Source organism: Sebastes fasciatus, chromosome 18 (genome assembly GCF_043250625.1).
Source record: "Sebastes fasciatus isolate fSebFas1 chromosome 18, fSebFas1.pri, whole genome shotgun sequence".
Classification (NCBI taxonomy): domain Eukaryota; kingdom Metazoa; phylum Chordata; class Actinopteri; order Perciformes; family Sebastidae; genus Sebastes; species Sebastes fasciatus.
In genome coordinates this window covers 29,340,809-29,351,554 of record NC_133812.1, presented here as the reverse complement: position 1 = coordinate 29,351,554, position 10,746 = coordinate 29,340,809, and the positions used below count along the sequence as shown (strand labels likewise).

Genomic DNA, 10,746 nt, shown 5'->3' with positions numbered 1-10,746 from the left:
TTTGAGGTGTTTCTTCTTCATTATTAAAGATCCAACCAAGATGAAAGACAAAACATATAAACAAAGTCAAATATTATACAGCAGACGTACTGCAAGTCAGGACATGATGGGGACGTAGAAAACAAAGACACAGCCGTGGATCTATCTACATCTATCTCTACATTCACTCCTCTCCGTCACCGCTCACACAAACAGAAAGCTGCAGACGTCAAGCTGTCGTCATCCTCTCGTCATTCTCTCGTCCATCGATCACATGATTATCTCCTGAACGGGACCGACGTCACCACGAGTCCAATTTAAAACAAATTAAATAAATTGCATTAAAAAAAACAAAACGTTGCAACGGTGCAGATTCTATTGATCCAATAGTAGTGTTCTCCCTCTGATTGGACTCGCCGCGGTCGTCTCTGTTACCAATGATTACATCACAGCCCTCCGCCCCCCCATCATCGTTTAGTTTATAGAAATAAAACCGGTTTAGTTAATTAACGCGTATCAGTGCCCACGTTTATCAAATTATGAGCATGTTATTAATAATAGTCGACGGACGCTACAAACTGAAAGTGTTTCTGCTCGGTACGGAGTCTCAGCTCAGAGCAGCAGGAGTCACATTTCACAAACGGGACGAGAGACAGCTGACGGACGAGACGACGGCGAGGATTTAGTGTCAAAATGAAAAGCAAAAAAGTGCCTATTTGTCAATATGTGGGATTTAAACCCAACGCTATAAGTCAGGGGTCGGCAACCTTTAGGGGTCGGCAACCTTTACTATCAAAAGAAAATAATGAAAATAAATAATAACCTGGACCGACCGTAGAGGCCAGACATACAGCCGTCCAGACACACAGCCGTCCAGACACACAGCCGTCCAGACACACAGCCGTCCAGACACAGCCGTCCTACGGTAAAGATCACAAAGTAAAGAGCTCGACGGATTGAGCGTCGTCTTTTCTTGTTGAATGTCCAGTTTCATTGGTTAACAGCTGACTCAGGATCAGTTTGGATCTGATGAGTATTATACCACAGGTGAGCTGTATCTGACTCCGGCCCTCCTGCTACCTGGAGACGGCGTATTTAGGATCTTGTGTAGGATGAACGGTGAGGTCAGCTGCTGGCTACGCGCTCTGCACGGCGCTCTGCATGGCGCTCTGCACGGCGCTCTGTGGACTCGAGGACTCTGCAGCAACAACAACAACAAACAGTAGAATGAAATCAAACACTCATCTGCTAAAGTTTAACATCATCACAGTTGATGTTCAGGTCACTGTGTGTGTGTGTGTGTGTGTGTGTGTGTGTGTGTGCGTGTTGTTGTTACCTGTGTGCAGCGCGCCCGTCGCTATCCGGCTTTCCTCCAGCGTTAAGAAGCAGCCGCTCTTCTCTGCGGTGTCGTCTCCGGTCCCGACATCACAGGTCAGCACCGCGATGGGACCCTTCCCCCCCTTCAGATGGACCTGGATGCTGTCCTGCAGAAACACACACACACACACACACACACACACAACCTGATGATGTAATATGACCAATGTCTATATTATAACATTTAAAATGTATTCAAGTGTATCTTCTCAGATAAGAACAGAACAGAAACGTCTCTGTCTTCTGTAGTTTTACCTCTTTGGGTGCAGGAACCTCCAGCTTGGTTTCCTCCGGAGCTTTGACGACAATCACCGTCTGCTCCTGGAAGACTCCGAGCCGGCCGACGTCCTCCTGGGTCACGTAGGCCGACGTGCACGACAGGTTAAAGAAAACCTGCTTTTTATCCACATTAACTGTTTTACTCCCTCCCACACCAGAGAGATGTGACATAGAATAAAATACAGCATCTAATGTTGTTGGCTAAAAGGAAGAACTCAGTGAAGGACTGAGGATGGATTAAAGGATTGAAATGTGCATGCTACGGAGGCCTGCGCCACGGCGTCTCTCGCAAGTATAAACAAAGCTTCCTGCTCCTGTGAGCCGGGTCTCCGGTGTGAAAGGATATGTGGCGTTCTCCGTGTCGTCGGTCATGTCGAAGAGCTGCTGGGCGCAGCTTTTGATGAGGGTGTCCAGCGTGTCCTCCACCAGCTTCAGGTTCTCCAACTCTCTCTGGAACTTCTGCTGGGCCGTCCACAGGAAGCTGGAGATCTTACAGCTTCCTCTGCACAGACGACGGTCAGAGAGCACGTCTACTAGTTTAACTACATTTAAGTTCACGGGCAACACACAACATCCGTTTACTTCAGCGTTAAAAGGTCACTGACCTTCGAAATTAAAAAACATTTTTTTAACTTTTTTCAGACATATACTTTTTTTTTTTACTTTTTTCAGAATTTAAATTTTTTTAACTTTTTTCAGACATTTTTCTGACAATATTTTTTTTCCCTTTTTTCAGATTTTTTTTTTTTTTTACTTTTTCAGACATTTAATTTTTTTACTTTTTTAAGACATTTTTCAGACTTTTCTTTTTTTTTCACTTTTTCAGGCATTTTCCAGACCTTTTGCCTGACATTTTTTCAGACACTTTTTGGACATGTTTTGTACATTTTTTCTGACTTTTTTAGGTTCATACATGTATTTTGGGCTTATACTAGAACATACTTACACTTTTTTTTTGTTTTTCGAAAAATGTTTGTAACTTTTTTTCTCTACTTTTTTTTTCCTGACATTTTATTGGCATTTTTTTTTTTACTCTTTTCAGACATTTTTTTTTTAAAAACTTTTTTCAGACAATTTCCAGACTTTTTTTCTGACATTTTTTCAGACACTTTTTGTACATGTTTTGTACATTTTTAGGTTCATACATGTATTGAATCTCTTCATCAGGGCACTCACATCCACTTGAACCTGTTGGTCGACTGCTTCTCGAGGAGGTTGATTCCCTCCAGGACATTGGTGATGTCGTAGACTCGTCTTCGGCGGGTCTGCAGGCTCGTGGTCACCTGCTTGATGTCCACCGAGCTGTCCGGCGCCTTCAGCAGCAGCTCCAGGAAACGCTGCGTCAGCACCCCCAGCGACACATCTGAATACAACACCCAGAGTTAGAGCTGACAGACAGAGCTTTAAAAACATTTCCATCCTGCTAAGGCAAAAAAAACTGGAATAAAACAACAACAAAAAATTGCTGTCCATCATTTTCTAATTCAAACTTTAATCAAAGTTACAGCGAAACTCCTGTAAAATGATGAGATTAAATGACGCACCCTGTCTGGGCGATCTCTTGGTGTAGATCTTCTCTTTCTTCTGGACGCTGGAAAGAAACAGACAACAACATACTGTATCTTACTCAAGTTCAATATCTGCCAACATGTGCAGGAACCACTTCAGTGTCCCACCATAAACAGCAGGGAAATAGATTATCAAATCAAAAGAAATCTAACTGTAACAAATGCAATTTCAACTGATAAAATGAGTGAAGAAATGAAACTCAATCAGCAGTCTGTAACGTGTAAGAGGAACCCAGAAGCAGGTTTTTACCCAGTCATCTTGGTCCCTGAAGTCTTCTTCATACCTGAAGCCTGAAAGTCAGAACAGAGCAGGTTACAGCAGCGGTTACATCTAACACACCACAAAGTAAAGAGATGAATAAGAAAATCAAAAATAACAGTCTCCTGACCGGCTGCGGTGGATCCACTGCGGGACATTCTGGTTCTACTTTAGGCTCTACTTTAGCAGGACCGTCGTCTCCGCCATCATCGGCATCATCATCATCACAGCCGCCGCCGTCGGCCCACTGCTCCTCTTCCTCGGACGACTCGGCTCCCCAGGGGCTGATCATGCCGTGGGGTCCGTCCAGGCAGGGGGGCATGATGGGAATGGCGTCGTTGTTGACCCCGTCGGCGGAGATGTCCTCCGGCAGGAAGTGGTCCTCACAGATTAAATGCTGCTCCGTCGAGTCCTTCTTGTCCGTCTCCCTCAGCGCGGCCAGCCATACCTGAACAGAGTCATCGGCGTTACTGTCGGTCTGCTGTGTTATTTTACACATCTTTATTAGTTTCACTAACAGACGAAGACAGGACTGAGAGTGCAAAGTCTGTAACTGTACAAACATTTTCCAAAGGAAGTTAAGCTCAGGAAGTTCAAATATGATATAACAATAGTACCTTTTAATGGTGAACTGATTTGGGAGAAAATACACATAAAGCAACACTAGTGTTGCGTTTGAAAAGTCAAAAAATGACGTCCTAACATCTTCTTCTTTGACCTCGATGGAAAACATCATGAGGTCAAGGAATGATGAGAAGGAGAATTCAGAAGGACAACGTGGTGTTCAGATAATCCGACTGCTCTTTCACTAGACTCCGTCATTATGATGTTAGTGACGTCAGTCTGCCGTGGTGAAACTACAATGTTCTGGAGATGGACTACAAAAGGCTCTGCTCCCCTCCGAGGGTTCTTAAATAGGTGTTTCAATGACAGACTGCTTCACCCGCGGTGTGTTAAAGAGAAATACCACAGGTCCTCCTGCTGCTGGAACACTTTACATCAACAGATAATAAAGATCATCTGACCTAACGAGGACAACCGGTGACAAACATCACTTCATTACCAATAAACAGGAATATATGATCAATATTGAGTTAATTGTTGGAGTTATGGAGAAGAGAAGCTAAAGGAGATAATAAAGGAAGCATTGAAGCTCCTTTCCTCTGGTGAAGGATGCTCCAGTGTGTCCTAAAGGAGACAATAAAGGAAGCATTGAAGCTCCTTTCCTTTGGTAAAGGATGCTCCATGTGTCCTAAAGGAGACAATAAAGGAAGCATTGAAGCTCCTTTCCTTTGGTAAAGGATGCTCCAGTGTGTCCTCTGCTAAAGGAGATAATAAAGGAAGCATTGAAGCTCCTTTCCTTTGGTAAAGGATGCTCCATGTGTCCTAAAGGAGATAATAAAGGAAGCATTGAAGCTCCTTTCCTTTGGTAAAGGATGCTCCATGTGTCCTAAAGGAGACAATAAAGGAAGCATTGAAGCTCCTTTCCTTTGGTAAAGGATGCTCCAGTGTGTCCTCTGCTAAAGGAGATAATAAAGGAAGCATTGAAGCTCCTTTCCTTTGGTAAAGGATGCTCCATGTGTCCTAAAGGAGATAATAAAGGAAGCATTGAAGCTCCTTTCCTTTGGTAAAGGATGCTCCATGTGTCCTAAAGGAGACAATAAAGGAAGCATTGAAGCTCCTTTCCTTTGGTAAAGGATGCTCCATGTGTCCTAAAGGAGACAATAAAGGAAGCATTGAAGCTCCTTTCCTCTGGTAAAGGATGCTCCATGTGTCCTAAAGGAGACAATAAAGGAAGCATTGAAGCTCCTTTCCTTTGGTAAAGGATGCTCCATGTGTCCTAAAGGAGACAATAAAGGAAGCATTGAAGCTCCTTTCCTTTGGTAAAGGATGCTCCAGTGTGTCCTCTGCTAAAGGAGATAATAAAGGAAGCATTGAAGCTCCTTTCCTTTGGTAAAGGATGCTCCATGTGTCCTAAAGGAGACAATAAAGGAAGCATTGAAGCTCCTTTCCTTTGGTAAAGGATGCTCCAGTGTGTCCTCTGCTAAAGGAGATAATAAAGGAAGCATTGAAGCTCCTTTCCTTTGGTAAAGGATGCTCCATGTGTCCTAAAGGAGACAATAAAGGAAGCATTGAAGCTCCTTTCCTCTGGTAAAGGATGCTCCAGTGTATCCTAAAGGAGATAATAAAGGAAGCATTGAAGCTCCTTTCCTTTGGTAAAGGATGCTCCAGTGTATCCTCTGCTAAAGGAGATAATAAAGGAAGCATTGAAGCTCCTTTCCTTTGGTAAAGGATGATCCATGTGTCCTAAAGGAGACAATAAAGGAAGCATTGAAGCTCCTTTCCTCTGGTAAAGGATGCTCCAGTGTATCCTAAAGGAGATAATAAAGGAAGCATTGAAGCTCCTTTCCTTTGGTAAAGGATGCTCCAGTGTATCCTCTGCTAAAGGAGATAATAAAGGAAGCATTGAAGCTCCTTTCCTTTGGTAAAGGATGATCCATGTGTCCTAAAGGAGATAATAAAGGAAGCATTGAAGCTCCTTTCCTTTGGTAAAGGATGCTCCATGTGTCCTAAAGGAGACAATAAAGGAAGCATTGAAGCTCCTTTCCTTTGGTAAAGGATGCTCCAGTGTGTTCTAAAGGAGATAGTAAAGGAAGCATTGAAGCTCCTTTCCTCTGGTAAAGGATGCTCCAGTGTGTCCTCTGCTAAAGGAGATAATAAAGGAAGCATTGAAGCTCCTTTCCTCTGGTAAAGGATGCTCCATGTGTCCTAAAGGAGATAATAAAGGAAGCATTGAAGCTCCTTTCCTTTGGTAAAGGATGCTCCAGTGTGTCCTAAAGGAGATAATAAAGGAAGCATTGAAGCTCCTTTCCTTTGGTAAAGGATGCTCCAGTGTGTCCTAAAGGAGATAATAAAGGAAGCATTGAAGCTCCTTTCCTCTGGTAAAGGATGCTCCAGTGTATCCTAAAGGAGATAATAAAGGAAGCATTGAAGCTCCTTTCCTTTGGTAAAGGATGCTCCAGTGTGTCCTAAAGGAGATAATAAAGGAAGCATTGAAGCTCCTTTCCTCTGGTAAAGGATGCTCCAGTGTGTCCTAAAGGAGATAATAAAGGAAGCATTGAAGCTCCTTTCCTTTGGTAAAGGATGCTCCAGTGTGTCCTCTGCTAAAGGAGATAATAAAGGAAGCATTGAAGCTCCTTTCCTTTGGTAAAGGATGCTCCATGTGTCCTAAAGGAGATAATAAAGGAAGCATTGAAGCTCCTTTCCTTTGGTAAAGGATGCTCCATGTGTCCTAAAGGAGACAATAAAGGAAGCATTGAAGCTCCTTTCCTTTGGTAAAGGATGCTCCATGTGTCCTAAAGGAGACAATAAAGGAAGCATTGAAGCTCCTTTCCTTTGGTAAAGGATGCTCCAGTGTGTCCTCTGCTAAAGGAGATAATAAAGGAAGCATTGAAGCTCCTTTCCTTTGGTAAAGGATGCTCCATGTGTCCTAAAGGAGATAATAAAGGAAGCATTGAAGCTCCTTTCCTTTGGTAAAGGATGCTCCATGTGTCCTAAAGGAGACAATAAAGGAAGCATTGAAGCTCCTTTCCTTTGGTAAAGGATGCTCCAGTGTGTCCTCTGCTAAAGGAGATAATAAAGGAAGCATTGAAGCTCCTTTCCTTTGGTAAAGGATGCTCCATGTGTCCTAAAGGAGATAATAAAGGAAGCATTGAAGCTCCTTTCCTTTGGTAAAGGATGCTCCATGTGTCCTAAAGGAGACAATAAAGGAAGCATTGAAGCTCCTTTCCTCTGGTAAAGGATGCTCCATGTGTCCTAAAGGAGACAATAAAGGAAGCATTGAAGCTCCTTTCCTTTGGTAAAGGATGCTCCATGTGTCCAAAAGGAGACAATAAAGGAAGCATTGAAGCTCCTTTCCTTTGGTAAAGGATGCTCCAGTGTGTCCTCTGCTAAAGGAGATAATAAAGGAAGCATTGAAGCTCCTTTCCTTTGGTAAAGGATGCTCCATGTGTCCTAAAGGAGACAATAAAGGAAGCATTGAAGCTCCTTTCCTTTGGTAAAGGATGCTCCAGTGTGTCCTCTGCTAAAGGAGATAATAAAGGAAGCATTGAAGCTCCTTTCCTTTGGTAAAGGATGCTCCATGTGTCCTAAAGGAGACAATAAAGGAAGCATTGAAGCTCCTTTCCTCTGGTAAAGGATGCTCCAGTGTATCCTAAAGGAGATAATAAAGGAAGCATTGAAGCTCCTTTCCTTTGGTAAAGGATGCTCCAGTGTATCCTCTGCTAAAGGAGATAATAAAGGAAGCATTGAAGCTCCTTTCCTTTGGTAAAGGATGATCCATGTGTCCTAAAGGAGATAATAAAGGAAGCATTGAAGCTCCTTTCCTTTGGTAAAGGATGCTCCATGTGTCCTAAAGGAGACAATAAAGGAAGCATTGAAGCTCCTTTCCTTTGGTAAAGGATGCTCCAGTGTGTTCTAAAGGAGATAGTAAAGGAAGCATTGAAGCTCCTTTCCTCTGGTAAAGGATGCTCCAGTGTGTCCTCTGCTAAAGGAGATAATAAAGGAAGCATTGAAGCTCCTTTCCTCTGGTAAAGGATGCTCCATGTGTCCTAAAGGAGATAATAAAGGAAGCATTGAAGCTCCTTTCCTTTGGTAAAGGATGCTCCAGTGTGTCCTAAAGGAGATAATAAAGGAAGCATTGAAGCTCCTTTCCTCTGGTAAAGGATGCTCCAGTGTGTCCTAAAGGAGATAATAAAGGAAGCATTGAAGCTCCTTTCCTTTGGTAAAGGATGCTCCAGTGTGTCCTCTGCTAAAGGAGATAATAAAGGAAGCATTGAAGCTCCTTTCCTTTGGTAAAGGATGCTCCATGTGTCCTAAAGGAGATAATAAAGGAAGCATTGAAGCTCCTTTCCTTTGGTAAAGGATGCTCCATGTGTCCTAAAGGAGACAATAAAGGAAGCATTGAAGCTCCTTTCCTTTGGTAAAGGATGCTCCAGTGTATCCTAAAGGAGATAATAAAGGAAGCATTGAAGCTCCTTTCCTTTGGTAAAGGATGCTCCATGTGTCCTAAAGGAGATAATAAAGGAAGCATTGAAGCTCCTTTCCTCTGGTAAAGGATGCTCCAGTGTGTCCTCTGCTAAAGGAGATAATAAAGGAAGCATTGAAGCGCCTTTCCTTTGGTAAAGGATGCTCCAGTGTGTCCTCTGCTAAAGGAGATAGTAAAGGAAGCATTGAAGCTCCTTTCCTTTGGTAAAGGATGCTCCAGTGTATCCTCTGCTAAAGGAGATAATAAAGGAAGCATTGAAGCTCCTTTCCTTTGGTAAAGGATGCTCCATGTGTCCTAAAGGAGATAATAAAGGAAGCATTGAAGCGCCTTTCCTTTGGTAAAGGATGCTCCAGTGTGTCCTAAAGGAGATAATAAAGGAAGCATTGAAGCGCCTTTCCTTTGGTAAAGGATGCTCCAGTGTGTCCTCTGCTGCTGAGGTACTGAGGGTCATTTCTCTGTTAGGATCCTTCCTGAGAGAAACACTATTAGGACGCGACCTTCCTACCTGGACCCGCGCGGTGTCTTGTGGGAACCTGAAGAACCTCCTCGGTGCCCGGTTGAGTCCCCGGTGACTCTGGTTATTACCGGTACCGGTACCGGTACCCTCCCGGTTCCGACAGCCGGAGACCACACACTTCACCATGGTAACCGTGTCTCCTCTCCAGCCCGGTCTACCGGCTCGTTATTGATCCTTTATGTGATAACAGACGGAACCGAACAGAACCGTCGGTTTGTTTACGTCGAGATGTCTCTCAGACCGGAAAGGGCGTGTGTTTGACCCGGAAGTACAACAATGGAGGGAAATAAAGCAGAGCGCGCCAAACTACTGCCATCTACCGGCCGGACACCGCTATTACACACACTAATATATAAATAAATAATAATAAATATAGTTTTACTCATTATCTACTGTGTTATTACACACACTAATATATAAATAAATAATAATAAATATAGTTTTACTCATTATCTACTGTGTTATTACACATATTAATATAATAAATAAATAATAATAAATATAGTTTTACTCATTATCTACTGTGTTATTACACATATTAATATAATAAATAAATAAATAATAATAAATATAGTTTTACTCATTATCTACTGTGTTATTACACACATTAATATAATAAATAAATAATAATAAATATAGTTTTACTCATTATCTACTGTGTTATTACACATATTAATATAATAAATAAATAATAATAAATATAGTTTTACTCATTATCTACTGTGTTATTACACATATTAATATAATAAATAAATAATAATAAATATAGTTTTACTCATTATCTACTGTGTTATTACACATATTAATATAATAAATAAATAATAATAAATATAGTTTTACTCATTATCTACTGTGTTATTACACACATTAATATAATAAATAAATAAATAATAATAAATATAGTTTTACTCATTATCTACTGTGTTATTACACACACTAATATAATAAATAAATAATAATAAATATAGTTTTACTCATTATCTACTGTGTTATTACACACATTAATATAATAAATAAATAAATAATAATAAATATAGTTTTACTCATTATCTACTGTGTTATTACACACACTAATATAATAAATAAATAATAATAAATATAGTTTTACTCATTATCTACTGTGTTATTACACACATTAATATAATAAATAAATAATAATAAATGTAATTTTAATCATGATCTACTGAGTTATTACACATATTTATATAATAAATAAGAATAATGTAAATTTAATCATTATCTTCTTTGTTATTACACATATTTATATAATAAATAAATAAATAAGAATACATTTAATTTTAATTATTGTCTTGTGTGTTATTACACATATTTATATAATAAATAAGTAATAGTGAATGTAAATGTAATTTTAATCATTATCTACTGAGTTATTACACATATTTACATAATAAATAATAAGAATAAATGTAATTTTAATTGTCTACTGTGTTATTACACATATTTACATAATAAATAAATAAGAATAAATGTAATTTGAATCAGTGTCTACTACTTTTTTACATATATTTACCTAATAAATAATTCAAAATGTTATTTTAATCATTACCTACTGCGTTATTACACATTTACATAATAAATAATAATAATAATAATAATAAAATGTTATTTAAATCATTATCTGCTGCATTATTATATATTTGCATAATAATAATAAATTTAATTTTAATCATTATCTATTGCATAGTTATACATATTTACA

At 40.0% G+C, this 10,746-nt stretch overlaps 1 protein-coding gene across 1 annotated transcript; it reads right to left on the bottom strand.

Annotated features, from left to right (window-relative positions):
• Positions 1–885: 885 nt before the first annotated feature.
• Positions 886–9,288, bottom strand: e2f6 (E2F transcription factor 6). Its single transcript, XM_074615522.1, has 9 exons — positions 9,015–9,288; positions 3,593–3,910; positions 3,454–3,494; positions 3,180–3,226; positions 2,812–2,998; positions 1,982–2,137; positions 1,612–1,726; positions 1,316–1,463; positions 886–1,177 (listed from the first exon to the last, which is right to left on the bottom strand). Exons 1-9 carry the CDS (start codon positions 9,150–9,152, stop codon positions 1,116–1,118), a joined length of 1,212 nt encoding a protein of 403 aa, XP_074471623.1. The 5' UTR covers positions 9,153–9,288; the 3' UTR covers positions 886–1,115.
• Positions 9,289–10,746: the final 1,458 nt, after the last annotated feature.

What these genes read in the sequence shown, in the direction of transcription:
- e2f6 (XM_074615522.1), bottom strand. Translation starts at nt 9,152, where the DNA reads ATGGTGAAGTGTGTGGTCTCCGGCTGTCGGAACCGGGAGGGTACCGGT. An exon ending in TCAGGGACCAAGATGACTGG is followed by an intron (nt 3,227 to 3,453) that starts GTAAAAACCTGC and finishes GTTTCTTTCCAG; the next exon opens with CGTCCAGAAGAAAGAGAAGA. An exon ending in CAAGAGATCGCCCAGACAGG is followed by an intron (nt 2,999 to 3,179) that starts GTGCGTCATTTA and finishes TGTTGTATTCAG; the next exon opens with ATGTGTCGCTGGGGGTGCTG.